The sequence below is a fragment of the Leucoraja erinacea genome, chromosome 19, assembly GCF_028641065.1.
Source record: "Leucoraja erinacea ecotype New England chromosome 19, Leri_hhj_1, whole genome shotgun sequence".
NCBI lineage: Eukaryota > Metazoa > Chordata > Chondrichthyes > Rajiformes > Rajidae > Leucoraja > Leucoraja erinaceus.
In genome coordinates this window covers 18,145,063-18,166,485 of record NC_073395.1, presented here as the reverse complement: position 1 = coordinate 18,166,485, position 21,423 = coordinate 18,145,063, and the positions used below count along the sequence as shown (strand labels likewise).

At 43.6% G+C, this 21,423-nt stretch overlaps 1 protein-coding gene across 1 annotated transcript in view; it reads left to right on the top strand.

Annotated features, from left to right (window-relative positions):
• Window positions 1-21,423, top strand: part of ric8b (RIC8 guanine nucleotide exchange factor B) — a 35,470-nt gene that overhangs the window by 6,418 nt on the left and 7,629 nt on the right. The window contains exons 3-7 of the mRNA XM_055650485.1: window positions 5,342-5,953; window positions 8,325-8,419; window positions 15,792-15,942; window positions 18,037-18,132; window positions 20,334-20,478. Coding sequence (XP_055506460.1) covers window positions 5,342-5,953; window positions 8,325-8,419; window positions 15,792-15,942; window positions 18,037-18,132; window positions 20,334-20,478 — 1,099 coding nt within the window. The remainder of the gene's footprint in view (window positions 1-5,341; window positions 5,954-8,324; window positions 8,420-15,791; window positions 15,943-18,036; window positions 18,133-20,333; window positions 20,479-21,423) is intronic.

The following is a 21,423-nucleotide window of genomic DNA, read 5'->3' as shown; positions in this document are numbered from 1 at the left end:
TCTCTAATGGAGCAGCACTGAGTGTATTAGCCTGGAGCAGAACTGGATTGGGTCCCACTGCCTCGTCTTAGACCCAAGAGTCTTCCCCTGACTGCAGCTGACAAAGCAATGAAATTCATCACTCTCAATGTGGAAGAAAAATAAGACCGGTGAAAGGAAAGAGGAAAGAAGTGGCAGATGGAATTTAATTCCAATACGTACACGGTGATACAGTTTGGGACGTGTAATAAAGGAAGTACACCCAGTTTGGTGGGATCTTAAGGAGTATTGATGAAGTCCACAAATCCCTAAATGTGACAGCACAGGCATATAAGGTGGCAAAGAAGGGATATGGCATACTGCTGTTCATTGGCCAGGGACCGAATGTAAGAGTATAGATGGCATGGAATGAATTTATAACATTTTGGACAAGCTACATCTGGAGTATTGGACGCCAATCTGGTCGCCATGCAATATTAAGGAGGTGACAGAGGGTGCGGAGGTGATTCACCAGGATATTGCCTGGACTTAAATGTTTTAATTACAGGGAGTGGCTAGATAGATTTCATTGGAGCACTAAAAAGATTTAGAGGGGACCAGAGGAGCAACCTTTTTCATATAGAGGGATTTCATATAGAGTGGTAGGGGTGAGCACATTGTAACATTTAAAATACATGAATATGAGGTGTTGTTCTCTAGTTTGCATTTGACTTCACTCTATCAGTGGAGAAGATGGAGGACAGACAGGTTGGTGTGGGAATGGGTGGTGGAATTAAAATGGCTGGCACCCAGGAGATCCAGATGGCCACAGCGGAAAAACTATTCACATAGACTCAGTTTTGTCTCTCAATGCCACATCGGAACAACGTTGGAGGAGGTGCAGGTGAATCTGTCTTACCTGGAATGGCTGTATGTCCCATTATAGAGGTGAGGGAGGAGTTTATAGAGTCATAGAGTGATACAGTGTGTAAACAGGCACTTTGACCCAACTTGCCCACACCGGCCAACATGTCCCAGCTACACTAGTCCCACCTGCTTACGCTTGGTATATATCCCTCTAAATTTGTCTTATCCAGGTGTAGGGACAGGTGTTACAGCTCATACAGTTGCAGGGAGAAAGTGTTTGAGGAAGTGAAGTAGAGGTGGGAGAGGGAGTCACAAGAGAGGGGAAGAGGTACCAGAAATGGCCGGTGGATTTGAGGGGAGGGTAGGTAGGTATTTGAGGGGAGGAAAGGTAGTTTACATTTATTATTGTCACGTATCGAAGCACTGTGAAAAACGTTGTTTTGTTTGCTACCCAACAGATATACCATAGATAAATACAATCGCAAACTCAAATACAATAGACAGAGCAAAGGAGTAGTGGTGGTTGATAAACTTGATAAATTTCACACAAATACAAATGTACCAAAGGATGTGTGCATGAAACAAAAACCCTTAGCCTGCAGATCCAACGAGTAATAAGAAGACTGATAAAATGGTGGCATAAATTGCAATTAGGGAGTGTAAAATTAGGGATGTTTTAGCCAAACTAACCTCGACTGGTGGATGAGGTAGAGTGGATTCCATATTCAAGGCAAAATGTCAGTGCAACAAAGATTCACTAGATTGTTTCCTGGGATGAAGGGGTTTGATGTATGAAGAAAGGTTGACAGGTTGGGCTTGTCCTCACTGGAATTTAGAAGAATGAAGCTTGTCCGATTGTGAGGAGGATTGACGCGATGATTGCTGAGAGGTGCTGCCCCTTGTGGGGTGTAAATTACTGGACAGCATAGTTTCAGACTGACAGTTCGACCATCCCAGATGGAGATGAGGAGGGATTTATCCATTCAGAGGCTTGTGTGCTTTTGGAACAAAACACAAAAAGGCTGGAAAAACATAGATCAGCCAACATTTGTGGAAAAAGAGACCGTCGATGCTTTGGGTCTGTGACTTTTTTTATCAGAACTGGGGAAAAGAGCAATGCAAGTTAGTTGTCAGTGGAGAGAAGGTGGGGGGAGGGATGTGTAGAACAGATGGAATGTCGGCGTTAGGATGAGTTGGAGTGGCTTAATGCAGTAACTGCCAGCACGTTAAGCAGGGAAAGTGTGAAGTGTTGTTGATGGTTGTGGGACATGCCCAGCAGGCTAGATCAGCCCTGAGGGCGACCTACCCACCCAGTGACCTTTGCGTTGCTTAAAAAAAAATTAGAGTCATTTGAGGGACAAATTGCATTATGAGGGTTCTTCAGTAATTTTATTAAATTCTCAGTCTTCTGTCCCACGCTCATCATGATCTCAACACAAAATACATTTCCTGTTCTTTACTTTTCCCCAATTGATATTTGTGCGTTTTTTCCCCCAATTTTGAATCTGATTTTTGATTCTGACTAGATATTCGCCCGTGTGGATTCCAAGTTGTTTGTTGTTAAAAATCAACTGAGGATGGAAGGGCCTGCTGTTATTTCAATAAATATAAGTGTTTGTGGAACAATAGGCTGCAGGAATTCCATGTTGATCTCGAGGGGAATTACTGAGACCGTGACTTGTGGACAAAATGCTCTACCTTTCGTGTCAAATCAAAACTTATGTGCAGGACCAATATGTACAGTACTCGAAGAGCTGAGTGCAGTGTGCATATATTTTCTCCTTCTATTTAAGAACTTTATCTTCTCAATGAAATCCTGACAATGAGGGATAATCTGGTTGAACTCTCAAGCCTCTACTGGTTCTGACTGCTACGTGTTAATAAGGGAGAAGAGCCTTGAGAAAGGCCCCAACCTTGTTGCTAAGATACTTGATTTGACTCTTCCAGCCATTTGTGTTATTTATAGATTTTTAAAAAAATGTCTGTCAGTGACGCTGAACACAGAAGTCTTGTACAAATGCAAACTTCATTCAATGTGATTCTAAAGTCCCTTTTATCTTACTTCAACTCTTTGTATTTTCTTTTGTTTCCTTGTTGCACACCAGTGGCTAAGAGGATGTTTAGCTAGGGAATGTTGTGCTGCAGCAAAAAGACAAGCTAGCAGTGTAGTGGTTGTTTTTACGGGCCAGGGCAAAAGCCTTTGTGCCCCGGCCTAGATTTATGGTGACCTCCAGGTACCCTGTTATTTTGGTCTAGTTTGTGCTGCTTTATAAGTCAAATGAGAAGGTAATCTCTGACCGCACCAAGTCTTATAGCCGGTGCAGCATGGATTTAGCTGCTGCTGTCAAAGACTTGGAGTGGAGACAACAATAGAAATTCAGCTCCCAACTATAAACCTTTGAGCCGGCTCACATTTACCAAAACAGCTGTGTTTTTTTCATTCTCGTTCACTTTTGCCTTTGCTACATATGTATAATTTAAATTAAAATGTTTAATCCTCCCCTTCGTGCTCAAATTGCACCGTGATTTAGGGGCGGCACAGTGGCGCAGCGGTAGAGTTGCTGCCTTATAGCATCATTTCGAACCTGATAATGGGTGCTGTCTGTATGGAGTTTGCACGTTCTCACTGTGACCATGTGGGTTTTCACTGGATGCTCCAGTTTCTTCACACACTCCAAAGATATGTGGGTTTGTACGTTAATTGGCTTTGGTAAAAATTGTAAATTGTCTCTAGTGTGTAGGGTAGTGCTAGTGTGGACTCGGTGGGCACACGAGAGAGCAATCTGGAGCAAAAACGAACTGCTGAAGGAACAGGGTGGGTGATGGCTTTGCTTGACCCTTCCCTGCCGCTGTTCAAGTACTTTCCCCAGTAACTGTAGCAGGTGCAACACTCATCCCTACACCTCCTCCCTCACCTCCATCCAGGGTCCTAAACCTCTTCCAGGTGAGACAGAGATTCAACTGTATCTCCTCCAACCTCGTCCATTGCATTCAGGGCTCTTGACGTGGCCTCCTCTGCATCATGAGACCAAGTGCCAACAAGGCGACTGCTTTGCCGAGGAGCTGCATTCTGTCCGAAGAGCAATCTGGAGCTTCCGGTTGCCACCCATTTTAATTCCACTTCCTATTTTCACACCGGCCTGCTTGTCCTCAGCCTCCCTCATTGCCAGGGTGAGGCTAAACATAAACTAGAGGAATGGCACTTTGTAGCCTACAACTTAATGGCATGAGCATTGAATTCTCCCATCTCGGGTAACTCGCAGCTCTTTCACACAGGGGGTGTTGGCATATGGAATTAGCTGCTAGAGGGGGTAGTTGAGGCAGATACTAAAACAGCATTAACAAGACATTGGACAGGTACAAGGAGAAGAAAGGTATTAGAGGTAAAGGTATTGGGCCAAATGCGGGCAGGTGGAACTAGTGTAGATGGGGCATCTTAGTTTGAAGGACAGGTTGACTGAAGGTTTTTTTTTCGTTGCTCCCCCTCCCCCTCCCTCTCCGTCACTCTCTGTCTCTTCTACCAGGTCCTCTTATACACCTTTTTCTGTTCAACCCTTCCCCCCACCTCCATATCACCCTGTTTCTGTCCTCTCCCCAACCTGCCAATCAATAACTAAAAAATACCTGTGATAGCCAGCTATTCCCTTATCATGTATCTATATACTGCAAATGGCATGATTGTAATCATGTTTTGGCTTTCTACTGACTGATTAACACGCAACAAAAGCTTTTTACTGGACCTTGGTATACGTGACTATAAACTAACTAACTAACAACTAGACAGGTAGTGTATGTGCAGAGCAAAACATTTTGAATTGAGATCCTTGATCTCCATTCCCTTTGTCCTGTTTTCACACCTAACACTTACTTATCTATGTGTCTCCCTCTCCCCTGCCATCAGGCTGAAGAAAGGTCTCGACCAGAAACATCACCCATTCCTTCTCTGCAGAGATGCTGCCTGTCTCTTTGAGTTACTCCAACATTTTGTGTCTATCTTCGGCTTAAATCAGCATCTGCTGTTCCTTCCTGCACAAACATTTAACATTCCAGGGCATTGTCCTTTCATAAGAACTGAAACACAGGAGACTGCAGATGCTTGAATTTACAGTAAACTTCGGCAGGTCAGGCAGCGTATGTGGAGGGAATGGACAGACTCGGTAGGCTTTCGATCTGAAACATTCCCTCCGCAGATGCTTCCTGACCCGCTGAGTTCCTCCAGCACTTTTTTAATGGTCATATCGGCATCTGCAGTTCCTTGTCTTTATTTAAAATTGACATTGTTGTTAGAAGTTAATTTACCACTGATGTTTATATATTCTTGCATAGTATTTACAACATAGAGGCTACCCAGTGGCCCTTACTGGAGTTAATACACCATTTAAAGTGATTTAAAATCCCGTGTTAAAATGTCATTTGTCTCCTTGCTGGTACAGTTTGTGATATTTATAGATATCAGTTCTGAAATGTAATATTTAAGATTTGCAATTTCTAATTGCCTGTCATCTATGATTGACAGAAATTATGTGATGAAGTCCTGAAAGAGTTGCAGAAGGAGCCGGGGCCATCCTGCCAAATCACCTGTCTGGAAACTATCCGTATTCTCTCCAGGGACAAGACGGTTTTGGCCCCTCTGACCACCAGGCCGGGAATGCTGCTTCTCATAAAGCTGGCCGGACTGGAGCACACACAAAGCTCGAGGAAGGAGACCTCCCACTTTGGCATTACAGTTGAGGCATTAAAATGTCTCTGCAACGTTGTGTTCAACAGTGAGATGGCGCAGCAGCTTAGTATGGATTTTAAGGTTGCCATTGGAATCTGTGAACGCCTAAAGATGCACAGAGACAAGAATCTAGCGCATGAGGTTAAGTTCTTTGATTTGCGTCTCCTTTTCCTGTTGTCCGCCTTGCGGATGGACATCAGAACTCGGCTGAAGGACGATCTTCAGGGCCTGCAGTTGCTAACTGACGTCCTGGAGAACAAGCTGGACATCCAGTGGTCAGAGAAGTACGTGGTGGCCGGGAATTTCAGGAGTCATCCCTTGTCTGATGTGCAAACGGATTTTGCCATTGAGGCACTAAAGGTTCTCTTTAACGTCACGTATGACTGCAGCCAGAAGCAAATTGATGAAGTAAGTTTCATTCATTATTTGAGCCTCTAAAGAGTGAGGACATTTGTTCCAGTGCATTGTCAACCCGCCTGATATTATGCTTTAGTTTCATTTTGTCCTTCATCTGATATTTAGAAAGAAAGAAATTGCACATGTGTAGGAAGGAACTGATGATGCTGGTTTATACCGAAGATAGACATAAAGTGCTGGAGCAACTTAGCGGGTCAGGCAGCATCTCTGGAGAAAAAGGATAGGTGACGTTTCGGGTTGGAACCCTTCTTCAGGCTTGAACATGTGACAGCAAAGGACCTTGAGGATATAGGGGGGAATTATCTTTTCTCTATTAGAGATACAGCCTCATTGATTGCTCACTAATTGTCAAGGGACGTGAACGGCCCTGGTCAACCGCTGTAGGGACAGATGTGGGCTATTGTTGGGTGGCCTCTCCATGATATGGGGATGGGCCGCATTTCAGTCCATGCTCTGTGGCAGACGTGGTGAACAGATATCTGCGCTGGGTGACCCCATAGAATGGACGCCCATTCAGATCATTGTCCCCATGTCAGTCCAGAATGAAGCTAGTGAGATGTTCCTAGCAGCCATGTGTGAGAGGGGTCCATCAAGTGTCATCCAGGCATGGGTTTTTTCTCTGCAACGTTGGAGGTTGAGGGGAGACTTGATCGAAGTATGGCAAATTATGGGAAGCATAGATAGGGTAGACAGTCAGAACCTTTTTCCCAGGGTGGAAATATCCAACATTAGAGGGCATAAGGTGAGAGGGGGGAAAGTTTAATGCAGATGTGTGTGGCAAGTTTTTTTTTACACAGTTTGATGGGGGCCTGTGACGCATTGCCAGGATGTGGTGAAAGTAGATATGATAGTGGTGTTTAAGAGGCTTTTGGATAGGCACATGGAAATGCAGGGAATAAAGGAATATGAATCAGGTGCTGGCAAAAGAGATCAGTTCAGCACAAACATTGTGGGACAAAGGGCCTGTCCCTGTGCTATGCTGTTCTATGTTAATTTAATCACAGTTTCTGCTTCCACTTTGAGGCAGTAGTTTGAGATACCTGATATTCTTTGAGTGGAAAGTTGTCCTCATCTCCCCTCTATTTCTTCTACCTTCATTACGTGGCCCCTATTTATTGATCTCTGCATTAAGGGAAATTAATACTCCCCACACGCTCCTCATAATTTTATTCAATTAGATTAAATCTACTCTCAACTTTCCTAAGCCAAAGGAAGTATCAATTCAAGTCAAGTCAAGTTTATTCGTCACATACACATATGAGATGTGCAGTGAAATGAAAAGTGGCAATGCTCGCGGACTTTGCAAAAAGACAAACAAACAAACAAACAACCAAACAAACTATAAACACAATCATGAACACACACATATTCTTTTACATATTAAATATTGGAAGGAAAAACGTTCAGTAAAGTTAGTCCCTGGTGAGATAGGAGTTTACAGTCCGAATGGCCTCTGGGAAGAAACTCCTTCTCAACCTCTCCGTTCTCACAGCATGGCAACGGAGGCGTTTGCCTGACCGTAGCAGCTGGAACAGTCCGTTGCATGGGTGGAAGGGATCTCCCATGATTTTATTGGCTCTGGAGTTGCACCTCCTGATGTATAGTTCCTGCAGGGGGGCGAGTGAAGTTCCCATAGTGCGTTCGGCTGAATGCACTACTCTCTGCAGAGCCTTCTTGTCCTGGGCAGAGCAATTCCCAAACCAGATGGTAATATTTCCTTAGACAACTCCCTATAACCAAAATTCTTCATCCCTGGCAACATTGGTGTGAAATTCTTCTGTACTACCTCTGGTACTGCCCTAAACACCACCGATCTGACCTTCAACAGTGTATAAATCTCATGCCAGGGCTTCAGGTTGGGGAAGACTCGGAACGTTTCTGTAGGTACACATGTGCCCACGCGTTTCTTTATGACTGCGGCATATTCATTCAGGTCCGCTGATGAATCCTAGGACATGGTCCAGTCCCATCAAGTTGAAACATTCCCTTCACCCCTCCTCCGCCACCCCTGACCAGCTCTTCTTAACCCTCTTCACTGGTGCTGCCCTCTCCACTCCATTCTACCTGTGGGAAGCAGGAAGAACCACAGCCAGGTGGTCAGGCTTCTAAAGTGCAGGCGAGGGTTGGGGCGCTAGGTGTTCCTGATGATGGTATAGCGGTGGCTGAGTGTGTTGGGTCCTCTAGTGTTGAAGAAGATGTGTCAAGGCTAGTATGGCAGATACTTCTTCAAGCTAGTCTGTTTGAAGTTCCCAGCAATGATGAGGAAGGGCGTAAGAGGTCCTGGTGTTAATATCAGTCCCAGATCAGAACTTCTTATTGTGCGCTGATAATATTTTATTAACATATGTTTTCCCTCTGGTAGGATCTTGTCCACCGGTACAGATACCTCACTGCCATTCTCTGCCACAGTCTGCTGCTAAACACACAGTCTGACAATAAAACAGAAGAATTTCACAGGTGAGAACACTGTCTTTAAGACCAGTCATAGAGAGGAGATGTCTTCTCGCGGAGATTCTAGCAACTATTATTTCAAAATAAGGGGTCATTCATTTAAGACAGAGGTGAGGCAAAATATTCCCTCTCTAAAGGTTGTAAGTCTAGTCATAGAATCGTCTACAGCTATAAAACAGCCCACTGCGTCTACACTGACCAAGAAACAACCATCTGCATTAATCCTATTATTCTCTCCACCTTATCATCAATGCCAGATTCTACACACACAAATTAACTTGCTAACCCATGTCTTTGGGATGTGGGAGGAAACCAGAACATCCAAGGGGAAACTTAGTGGACAAGGAGAGCATGCAAAGTCCACACAACAACAGCGAAAGTCCGGGTTGACTGGAGCTGTGAGGCAACACCTGTACCACTGCGGCACCTGTACCACTGATAGCATATATGCATTCGCTCTTCCATCCCATCGCCCATTTCCTTTTTCCCTCCCCCCCCCCCCCCCCCAGTTCTTCATCCTTCTCCTGATACCTCACCCTCCTTTCTCCACCCCACACTCTGTTGGAACTGGTGTTGATATATTTTTAAGTATAGGTCTGAAATAATGATCACTAGAGTCAGGAAGCTCAAAACAAGTGTATAATTGACTGCATTTTCAGCAAGTGCAGCTGTTACCAGGCAGAGAGAATCATTAGGTAAAGTAATTGGTTATTACGTTGCCTGATCTGTTTCCAGGGACGAGCTGATTCTGCCTTCATGGATTGCCTACTGTTTTTTTCAATTATTTGTTTAACTTCACAGGTACCGGCTGTGAGATTAGTATCACGTTCCACGTTTCCAGTCAATAAACCAGTTGTACTTTTAGCCAGTTATCTACTTTCATGATAAAGGTTCTGAAGAGTTTCCTGTTGATTAATGTGAGATATGTTTATCATTCATTAAATGAAACAGATGTAAAATATACTACCTACTCCATGTGGGTTTTAGAATCGATAATGTAAGGCAGCAGTTTTGTAATTCATTACCGCTGATGTTTCATTAACAATAATAATCTGTGAAGACGTTTGATCAAAGTTGGTTAAAGCCTCTGTGCGTTGTGCTGGATTTGTGGCAGGCAGCTCTGCATTCCTGGAAAATCTACTAGTCTTGGACGGGATCCTACCGTTGTAATCAGAACGTGACCGCTGTGTTTTGAGTGTGCATGGTAGGGAGATTAGCAGGGTGAAGGGGAGAGGCGATTTTACCATGTATGCACAGCCATTTGCTACAGAGAGACTTGTGAACCATAGAAACATAGAAACATAGAAATTAGGTGCAGGAGTAGGCCATTCGGCCCTTCGAGCCTGCACCGCCATTCAATATGATCATGGCTGATCATCCAACTCAGTATCCCGTACCTGCCTTCTCTCCATACCCCCTGATCCCCTTAGCCACAAGGGCCACATCTAACTCCCTCTTAAATATAGCCATCAGTGACTTCCAGCACCACATAAATAGACTGGAAATGTTTTCTTAAAAGGACAGGATTGTGACATCAACATTAGTGTAAAGCAACAGCACAAACACCAATTGTGCACGTGCAAACAATCGGTGTGCAAAGGGATCGAAGAGGGGCTGATTGTGTAAGCTCAAAGCAAAGTAGTGAAATTGAATACATCTGGTTATCTTGATGGGCCGAATGGCCTAATTCTGCTCCTATCACTTATCTAGGCTAGAAATTATAACCCACTTTTGTGAAACTTTATGGTCTGCTGTGAATTGCCCTGGTAAGTTACTGTTAATAAGAAAAAAACTAATGACTAGTAACCATCAGCCTTCCTTCCTAAGTACATCAACATCTTTCTCTCTCTGCCCTGAATATACTTAATGATACAATATCCATAGGCCGCTGGGAAAATTCCAAACATTCAGAATACTCAAGGAGAAACAATTCTTTTCATCTCAGTCTTTAGTGCATGACCCTTTATCCTGCAGTTGTGACCCCTAGTTCTAGATTCCCATGCCACATTCTGTCAGCTAGTACCCTGTAAAAAAACCTCTTCCGAATTGTAGATATTTCAATAAGATTAGCTCTCTTTCTTTTAAATTCCAGAGTTGGAGCCCAATATAACAACTTTTCCTCGTAGTACAATCCCTCCATCCTTCGACTAAATCTTGTGCACATTTTTGCACTGCCCCTTCATTATCTACTTTGTTAAATAACGATTGCAAAGCTATTTACAGCCTCACCAAACAATTGATGTGGCATGGTAGACAAAAATGCTGGAGAAACTCAGCAGGTGAGGCAGTATCTATGGAGTGACGGAAATAGGCAACGTTTCGGGCTGAAACCCTTCTTCAGATTGACGTGGCATTACTTGCAAGAGCACTATCTAGCACTTGTATGAAGCTGTCACAGTTCACCTGCAAAATGCAAGTGTTCTTAAAATTCTGGTAGATTGTCACAGAGCACAAGTACAGGGCAACAATTGTTCTGAAGCAACCAATGCCCAACTTCTCTCAAGTCCTCTACTTAAAAGGTCCTCCAAAGTAATCCTTCTCACAACATCAAGTGCAATTTTATACTTTCTACAAGGTAACTAATTCTATCATTTCTTCTTTGCAATTTAGATCTGCTCTGTAACATGAGAGTCAAGCTTTATACAAACATACAAATTAGGAACAGGAGGTGCCACTCAACCAAGCGCGTTAGATTTACTTCTCAATAAAATGATTGCAGATCTGATTCCAACCTCAATGCCACATTCTGCCTTTCTCAGTAACTCTGCATTGCTTGAAAATGTTATTCAGCTGCTCAGAAACATCCTGGACCCTGGCACCAAGATGGCAACATTGTGCTGGTATCCCATTTGCAGCCACAGAATCTCTTGTCTACTTCTGAGCTTACCTATCCCACTCGCAACTAGCTGTGTCATATAGCCGTACTACACAGAAACAGGCCCAATTTGGCCATGCCAACTAAGTTGCAGAACCGAGCTAGTTCCACTTGCCTGTGCCTGGTCCATATCCCTCCAAACCTTTCTATCCATCTATCTGTTCATGTGTCTTTTAAATATATTTGCACCTGTCTCTATTAAAACATAGTAGAAACATAGAAATTAGGTGCAAATATGATTGGCTGATCACCTGTACCTCTATCTCCATCCTCCCCTAGCCACAGGTTAACTCCCTTGTGAACCCTCTGTGGCAGAGAGTTCCAGAGATTCACCACTCTCTGCGTGAAAAAAGTTCTTCTCATCTCGGTTTTAAAGGATTTCCCCTTTATCCTTAAGCTGTGACCCCTTGTCCTGGACTTCCCTAACATCTTCCTATTGCTTCCTCTAGCAGGTTTGTTCCTTGTACCCACCACTCTCTATGGTCTGTATCCATCTGTGTGCTTGTCTAAATGGCTCTTCACATTGCAATCATAACTGTATTCACCACCACCTCTGAAAGGGTGTTCCAGGCACCCACCACTCTCTGTGTAAAGGAAAACTGGGCTTGCATATCTCCTGTCAACTTTCTCCCTCTCACCTTAAAGCTATGCCCTTTAGTATTCAACATTTCCACCCTGGGAAAAAAGACTGACTCTATCCCCTCATTGTTACAGCCAGGGATAATCATGCAGGCTCTAACTTTAATCCTTTCTGTGTCGGGAGCTATACAATGCCGAGAGTCACAATGTATCATATAATCATTTCCTGACACAGTTTGACTTTTTATTAATCTTCTCAATCAATCTGATATTCTGCACCGTGTGCATTTATCCTTTAACCTTGCATTTAATATCTTGGATTGGCTGCAGAATTGAATAAACTTAAACCACTTTGTAAATTCTGCAGACTGAATTATGTTAATCAGATAACAAAATGTGCATCATATCAAGTAATTTGAACAGTATATTACAACACATTCTGACAGGAATATGATTGCTAATTGGGTTACATTGATTAGGAATTTAAGGTGGATTTATTTTCACATTAATTTTTCAGCCCCGGCTCTCTAATGATTTAATTTTTGTTTGAAGAATTATATGTCGAGCACCTCCTCATCTACATAACACATGCTGAGAATAACCAATACAAAACCTGCGTCATTTCTAAAAACAACAGCACCTTGGAGTCTCTGTTAAATCATTCCCAGTTTATCATTGGTTTAATCTGCAGAAATCTGGGGATGGCTATACGTAGGTAGCTCCCTCTCTTATAATGCTTTCAAAGCTGCAAGTTGTTAGTAGGCTGAATGTGAGCAGCTAGTGATTTGTGTCAACGTGCACTCATTGTGGATGGGCTGTGGGAAGTGGCTGGGTGTGTCGAGAGCTTTATTCAGTGTACTAGTCAGGAGGGGGTTGAGAGCTGAGGGGGTGAGTGTCATCCAAGGATGATTAATGGGCTGTCTAGGGTGCAATAAGGGCTCATATATGCTCAACGCCAGTGTGCATTGCCACCTCCTAGGGGAGGAATGCTAATGGCTTTGTGTGGACCTGTGTATGGTGGCAGACTTGGTGGAAGCTAAGGAATTTCCAACCCTCTTCTGCACATAAAACTGTCAGCAGAGTGACAGAGATCAGAAAGTCAGGGATCTTTCTCTGAAAAGAATAACTGAAACACAGTGATCCATAAAATGATGCTTCAAGGTGTTGTAGAATCTCGTTTGCATTTGCTGCATGAAAGGGGACCTCGGCTTAAGAGAAACATAGGCAGCGAGAACAGCAAGCGGAAATCCAGGCCTAACCAAACTCACGAGTTTAAAAGATCAGAAAATCGGAAGACACTTAGCAAAACTGATTCCTTCCACACAAGTTCCTGGAGGTAGCATTAGGTAAGAGCAGCAAAGCAAGTTTGACTGCATTGTGTCATAGTTAATGGGAATTATAACTAAAAATCAGTCACAGAATTGTCAAGTTGTGCAGCACAGAAATGGGTCCCCTCTGCCCAGCCCCTTGGCCCAGCTCACTCATGCTGACCATAACGCCTCTCTGCCCACCTCACCCGGACTGCCCGGGATATCTCCCTGTGCTAATTTTGTTTACCTGCGTTAGGGCTTTCCTGTGTCAGGAATGATTCTAATTGGAGCAAGCAAATTACTCTGTGATCAGAGAGACCTCTGCAGGTCTGTCAGTTTCTTCATTTATCAGCTTCTATCGTCCAGCCTGCTAAATCAGAACTCAAAATTACTACTAATCGATATTTATTCATTTTCCTCCCTTGTAATTTATCCCTGGTTTTGCCCAGAGTTTATTTGGCAATATAAACTCCTGTATTCTAATGTGGTAGCAACTTAACTAGAGTCACCCATTGAAGAGGCTAGTGGTGGAAAGGTGTTGTTCAGGCTAGTGGTCTGTGACTAGTGGTGTTTTACAGGGATCAGTGAGATTTAGACTTTAGAGTTGCAGCGCGGAAACAGACACTTCAGCCCTCCAATTCCACGCCAACCAACGATCACCCTGTACACTAACACTATCCTACAAACTAGGGACAATTTACAGTTTTTTTTACCAAAGCCAATTAACCTACATACCTGTACGTCTTTGGGATGCGGGAGGAAACTGGACCCTCCGGAGATAACTCAAGCAGTCACAGGGAAAACATACAAACTCTGTTCCGACGGCACCCGTTCAGGATTGAACCAGGGTCTCTGGTGCTACAAGGCACCAAATCTACTGATGCTGGGACTTCTGTAGTTTGTGGTGGATATAAATGACTTGGATGAAAATGTAGATGGGTTAGTTAGTAGATTTGCAGATGACACCAACATTGGTGGAGTTGCAGACAGTGAAGAAGGCTGTTCAAGGATCCAGCAACATATACATAGAACAGTACAGCACAGGAACGGTGGATCAGAATCAGAAGGAGCAGGGCAGTTGGTGTCAGCGGAAGAAGGATATGTTAATGGAAAGGGCGAAGTGAGCATGGAAGCAAATTGACGGAGACAGACAGAGTGAGCTGTTGGAATGTGGGGAGTGCACTATCTCTGAGCACTGAATGGGTGAGCAGGTGAAGGGGGAATGACTGTGGAGGAAAGAGGCTGATTATACTATTCACAGTTACAGAATACACCCCGACATTCATCCAGCAGTTATAAGGATCCTTCACCGTTATCAGTAAAAACTCACTGATGTGGATGGCTAGTGACAGGAAGGGGAAAGCCATGGACTGTCTGGAGATCTCACACACGTGGAAAGATGCATGGATAAGAAGGGTTTACAAGGCTGAGGGCCAATGCAAATGGGACTCGCCCAGCGTGCCAACTTGGTCGGCATTGTCAAGGTGGGCCGAAGGGCCAGTTCTATGACTGTGATATGTGCAGAGTGGAGAGGAGCACAATCGTATGAATGCACATTGCCCGGTAATAATATTCAACAGCGCATAAGCAGGTCCACAGCAGAAGCTGGTTCAAAGTTCCTCAGAGGAGAGGCCTGTAGTGGGGTGGGCCAGTGAGATGGATATCGTTGCTTATGCATTTATTGTCCTGTGGAGATTGTGAAAGTTGAAAGTACTCAGAGTTGTGATATTTGTTGGCAGTTAGGAGTGGCCTTGCAGCTAATTGAAGTGCGATTGTGAGGTTTAGAGTGAATTGGCACAAAACGGGCTCTTCAGCCCAGCAGATCCATGCTGGCCACCAGTTCAGCTGCTATCAGTCCCCCAGGTTTAACCACCAACCTACACACTGGGGGCAATTGACCATTTTCACACTAAACTAATGGTCAGTGTCAGGCCCCACGGGGATCAGTAGGAGTTGTTCAGTAATCTCTGCACATCTTCCAAAATCGTTAACGCACTAAATTCTTATCAGCCATTTAACGTTAAAAGAAAGAAGAGCTGCTTGTGGTTCTGTAGCTGCGTGATAAGTTGTAGCCAGTTCAGCTGTCTGAACTGTGCAATGTTATGAAGGTGCGATTTTGGCCAAGGGTTTCTCTGCCTCTGCATGCCAACCTGGCCTTTGTTTCCAAAAGTCTCACTTAGTGTTCAGCGTGCCAGAAAGTCCTGTCTAACTGCATCTCTCAGAGACCCTGGCGATTCACATTGAAACCTGTGAACAGTAACGGTATGAAATTGGTGAATTACGGGTCTGTGGCTGCAAACTATCCTTGTGTGGTTAAGAAAGAGCTGTTTTCATAATGCCATTTATGCTTCAGCTGCTGACCAAATTCAGTGGTGGGCTGCGTGAGTTGCAACCGCTCACGGAGAATATTTCTGCCCGCCTTAGAATACATGCAAATGGTAGTTAAGTAATTAAATTGAGAGAGTACTGAATTGTAGATCAATTGTCTCATTGTTTTCCAGTGGAAGGCTGAGGGCAGGAGTTGTGAGAAGAGCTTGGTTTGTTTTCCTTTGCTGGGTGTGCCTTTTGATGATGTTAAGCCAGGGGAGTGTTCAAACTTTTAATTTTCTTTCAGCCACACAATCAATCTTTTGAACAACATTCCCGTGTCAAACCTGGACCTTCTCTTCAGCCCCAGCATCGAATGCGGCACAATCGATTACAATGGGAAGAAGATGGACGCGGTGGAGGTTTTGCTGGCGTTTATGGAAAAGAGAATAGACAGGGTAGGGACCTGGTCAGTTTTATGTTTTAATATCCAGCTTCATTCAGTCACGAGTGTGGTTACAGAACAGGTTGGTTTCAGGCTGTTATACTTCATAGGTCACTAACTGCATTTTGAATTCATAAATGTCTTTTCTTAATGGGCATTGCTAATTGCAGCAATCATTTTGCTAGAGTTTGGTAGGAATTGAGTGTTCAATCTTTCATCCGTCTATGCTTTTTTGTTTTAATCGTGTATATTGTGGCAAATCTGCATGGGATTCCCACCCTTTATGACTACCTGCAATCGCATTTAGATTGGAGAATATACAAAGCCAATACAGGCTTGGCATGCAGCATCCATACACCCAGTGGTAGTGCTGTGCCTGAGGCACGAGGAAGTACTTGCATTGTGACGTGTTCACAAAAGGGTAATATGGAGATAATAATTAATTTATAAGGAAATTGTAAAAAAATGTCTGAATATTTCCCAATGATGATGTTGCCTGCTTCACGTAAAGACTATACCTGATATTGGAGTTTTAAATACCTCTGCTTGACTTTATTTTACAACATGGTCATAAAGAATTATATCTGGGACTGTCCATCTTTGGCATAAGCTGGGACATGGCACTACTAGTTTGCTGTTAATTTTATTCTGTAACTGTCCATGGTTACTTTTGTTGATATAGTGAATGCTGGCAAATTCAATTTTATGGGTCGTGATACAACCATGTCCTGCAATTAATGGGATGTTGGTGACAAATATGTAATGCCAGTTGTTGATGCTTCACGAAAAAAAACACTTTCATTAGCTTAAGGTTAAAATCCAAACCCCTTGTGGAAGTTTGAACTTGTGCAGAAGTTTTGTGCTTACACATTTGACCACTTTTCTTTAAGTGAAATGGACCTTGGAACAACTTTCACAATGGACTCCAGTCATATAGTCATGGAAACAGGTCCTTCGGCCCAACTTGCCCACACCAACCAACATGCCCCATCTACACAAGACCCACTTGCCTGCATTTGGCCTTCATCCCTGTAAACCCGTACTATCCATGTACCTATCTAAATGTTTCTTAAATGTTGCGCTAGTTCCTGTTTGTTGGAGGGGTAGCCTTCTGTAACATTCTCCTGTTCTTCTAACCAATATAAAGTGCTGAATCAATTTAGCTCAAAGTAAAGGCAGAGTAAATGTGACAACATCGGTGCAGAGTGAAACATTTAATGTTATGGCACAATGATCCTTCATCGGGAACTAGAAGCGAGTCCACTACTCGTGCTAAAGTGAAGGATTCGATCACCACTTTCAATTTATTCGAGGAAATTCCAGGCAGGGATGGGGTGGAGGAGGGCGGGGAAGAAAAAAAATCTTTCACTGCTCTTTGCTTCCACTCTTCCAAAGAGGATAGGATGAGAAAAATGAAAAGTTCTGTATGTAGTTTGCTTAAAGAGGGGAAATTGTTCAGAAATGCAATGTCCAATATCGGACACAGAGGTCAGCAGGTTAACAGTGGGGCTGGAGGGAGGTTGTGCTTATAGCAGCAGAAAGATGAAACTGATAAGAGTAAGCAGTCCTTCATGGGAAACCCAAATCAAAGGGTCATGGTAATAACTCAGCAAGCAACTAGCGTGTGACAGTCTGGATCCCAGAGCATCTTGAGGCTCTGGCAACCAGTGGGAAGTGTCAGACTGGGGAGCTTTGGAGAGCAATTATCTTCTTGAAATACGGTGAGTTACAAACTGAATGCACATCCTGAAAAATACTTGAGGTGGGATGTGACATGTTGATTTGCTGGGGTTGTGCAGTGGCAGAAACAGATTAGGAACAGAATTGGTCGTCACTATAATGAAAAACGATCTGAACAGGTTCTGATTATTGTTTGCGTAAAAGACCCAATGTAACAGGTTTCATGGATTCACACAGCACAGAAACAGACCCTTCAGCCCAACTCGTCCATGCTACCCCAGTTGCCCCATCCAAGCTCATCCCATTAGCCTGCGATTGGCCCATATCCCTTTCCTATCCATGTATCTGTTCCATTGTCTTTTTATGTTTTTTTCTTATCTTGATTGCAAAAATGTTAATTGTATATTTGTACCCTCACATTTGATAGGGGACCAATTTGAAAGAAGGATTGACTCCAGTTTTAAGCGTTTTGACAGAATGTTCCAGGATCCATAAAGACATGAGAAAATATATCCGTTCCAGGGTAAGGACCTTAAATGTGTAAAAAGAAGGAACTGCAGATGCTGGTTTAAACCAAAGATAGACACAAAAAGCTGGAGTAACTGAGTAGGACAGGCAGCAACTCTGAAGAGAAGGAATGGGTGACATTTCGGGTTGAGACCCTTCTTCTCGACCAGAAATGTCACCCATTCCTTCGCTCCAGAGATGCCGCCTGTCCCGCTGAGTTACTCCAGCTTTTTGTGTCCATCTAAGGAACTTAAATATTGAGTTTAGTTTTCATATATATTAGAAAGTATGTTTTGGTTCTTGCAAAGAGGCGTTGAGAAATATTTCTGTTTCTGCAGGATTTAAATAATCTTTTGTAAAACTAACTCCAAGCCACTGGTAAAATACAATCAATTTCTTGTCAATGCTATGTAAAACTGTAGGGTGATAATTTGGCTTAAAAATAGAACAATCGCTCAATCTACTGCCCTCTTGTTTCTTTTTTTCTAATTCTCATGTAATATCACCGTATCGCCAAATCTTAGTAGGATTTCAGTAAAGTTATAAATGTTCAATGTGTACTTTAAAATGGAGACACAAGAAACTGCAGATGCTGGATTATTGAGTAAAACACAAAGTGTTGGAAGAACTCAGCAGGTCAGGCAGCATCTGTGGAGGGTATGGGTAGGCAATGTTTTGAATCGGGACCCTTCTTCGTGAGTCAATGAGTGATGGTGGGGGGGGGGGGGGGGGGGGGGGGGGGGGGGGGGGAAGAAGGGTTTCGGCCCGAAACGTCGCCTATTTCCTTCGCTCCATAGATGCTGCTGCACCCGCTGAGTTTCTCCAGCAATTTTTGTGTACCTATAAAATCTCTTTCTGTTCTTAATTTATTCAGCCTTATTGTATTATTGATAATTGTATATTTATTTAATCACTTATTGTATTGCTGGGTCTGTTAAGCAGCAGCAAGTAAGGATTTCATTCTTTTGTTGGTCTGTACTGCCAATGAGAGCTTTGGTTTGTAATGCACAGCCAGGGATGGTAATGGAGGTAGATTCAATTGTAATCTTTAAAAGGGAACAGGAAAAAAATCTGAGAGGAAAGCATTTGCATGGTTTTGGGGAAAAGTCGGGGAGTTCCCATGGAATTCCCTTGATTAAACTGGTACAGGCTCAAAGAATAATAGCTTCCTTCCATGTTATATCCATCATGTTAACTCTTTGGATGAATTAGATTCTCCCTTCCTTTCCCTTTTGTCACATGTTTGGGGACTGGCCACTGCCTCTCTGTAGTCGCTCTCTCTAGCCTAGACTGAGGTGACTTTGATTACGCATGACCGCATTTGTAACCTGGCATGTTTCAGACACCTTGAGCCCACTGCTTAGTAACTAAATTTGGCACGGTACAGGGATCCACAACCCAGCCACTCAGCGTCTCCTAATGGCCAGTCAGATAACAACAGACAGTACTGTCACCAGGGCACAAAGTTACAACCCAGAGAGGAAGAGAGACAATGCTGTCGTTTGCTAGTTCATTAATGCCTGTGGTTCTCAATACTTAATCAGGAACTGTACTATTTGTAGGGAAAGAACTTTGCACATCGAGTCAAGGGTGTTTACTTGTCACATGTACCCAGAACAAAACCATGAAATCCTATTTGCTGCAAGCCCATTGATACACTAACACAATAAAAAAAAATACAATAATTAGAAATGCAATAAATTAATTATCAGTAATTTGGGATTATTATAGTATAATGACGTAAATTAAATCCCATTTGTACATTTTCAATATTTGGTTTAATTTCACCAGCTTGACGTATCCATTAGGCACTGACCTGCAGTGAAATATTTTGCAGTGAGTTAAGATCTCGCAGTGGGGCAGCGGTAAAGTTGCTACTTCACAGCGCCAGAGACCCGGGTACGAACCTGACTACAGATGCTGTCTGTACGGAGTTTGTACGTTCTCCCCATGACTGCGTGGGTTTTCTCCGGGAGCTTCGGTTTCATCCCACATTCCAAAGATGTACAGGTTTATAGATTAATTGGCTTCGTTAAAAATTGCAAATTGTCTCTAGTGCATAGGATAGTGCTAGTGTACAGGGATCGCTGGTTGGCGCGGACCAGGTGGGCCGAAAAGGCTTGTTTCCGCACTGCATTGCTAAATGTCATTTGTCTTGTCTCATGAGAAGCAAGAGTGAGTGTATTTGATCATCCATTGTCAATCTTGCTCTGCCAGGTCCTGCCTCCTCTGAAAGACGTGACAAATCGCCCTGAGGTTGGCACCACTCTTCGGAATAAGCTGGTGCGCCTGATGACCCACATCGACACTGGAGTAAAGCACACTGCAGCAGAGTTCCTGTTCGTGCTGTGCAAAGAAAGCGGTGAGCATGGACTCCTGCCCCTGCCCATACCTCCACCTCGGTCTTGGCGTCTACAGCGGGAATTACATACATGTCAGCAAATGATAATAAATTATATCTCAAATTTCAAGTAATACCAGCCCGTCCTGTCCCCCATCCTCCACCTGGGGTGTGGTGGAGGCAGAAACTCTTACAACATTTTAGAGGTATTTAATAAAGAAGGTTGCAAGAATCAGAGAATTGTAGACTGGTGGGAAAACACTGGAACCCACTGCAGAAGTGTGATACAGGGGTCTTGGAGAAGATGGTGAAGCAGTCTGAAGGAGGGTCCTGCCCTGAAACGTCCATTCCCTCCACAGATGCTGCCTGACCCGCTGAGTTCCTCCAGCACTGTGTGTTTCGCTCAAGATTGCAATGGGTGGCTTTTCCAAATGCTCGTCATCATCCCTCGGGCACTTGGCTCTGCTGCGGGCAATCAGTTCACTTGAAGACTGTGGTTAGGCTGTTGCTCTTAAAATGGCGATTTCACAAGCAGACACAAGGAACTGCAGAAGCTGGAATATTGAGAAAAAAACACAAAGTACTGGAATAACCCAGCAGGTCAGTCAGCATCTCTGGAGAACATGGATAGGCAATGTTTTGGGTCGGGACACTTCTTCAGATTACATCACCACCTTGCATCACAACTGCAGTGCAGATGTCACAAGCATGTCAGTATTGGAAAGAGATCAAAGATGAATTATTTTGAGAAATAGGTTAATTAGGAGAGTGTGAAGAAACACCAGGCATTTCGGACATAATACAGGGAATGTTCACGTTTTTCGAGCAGCCGGGAATGTTTGAGGAGGTAGTCACGGTGCAGCGTGTAGGGACTGTGGTCCTCTGTGCTGCTTGCTGTGCTCCTCTGTGGTACTGGCTGCCCGTCACTTGTGAATCCGTTTCTGAGCAGATACTGGAAACTGAAAT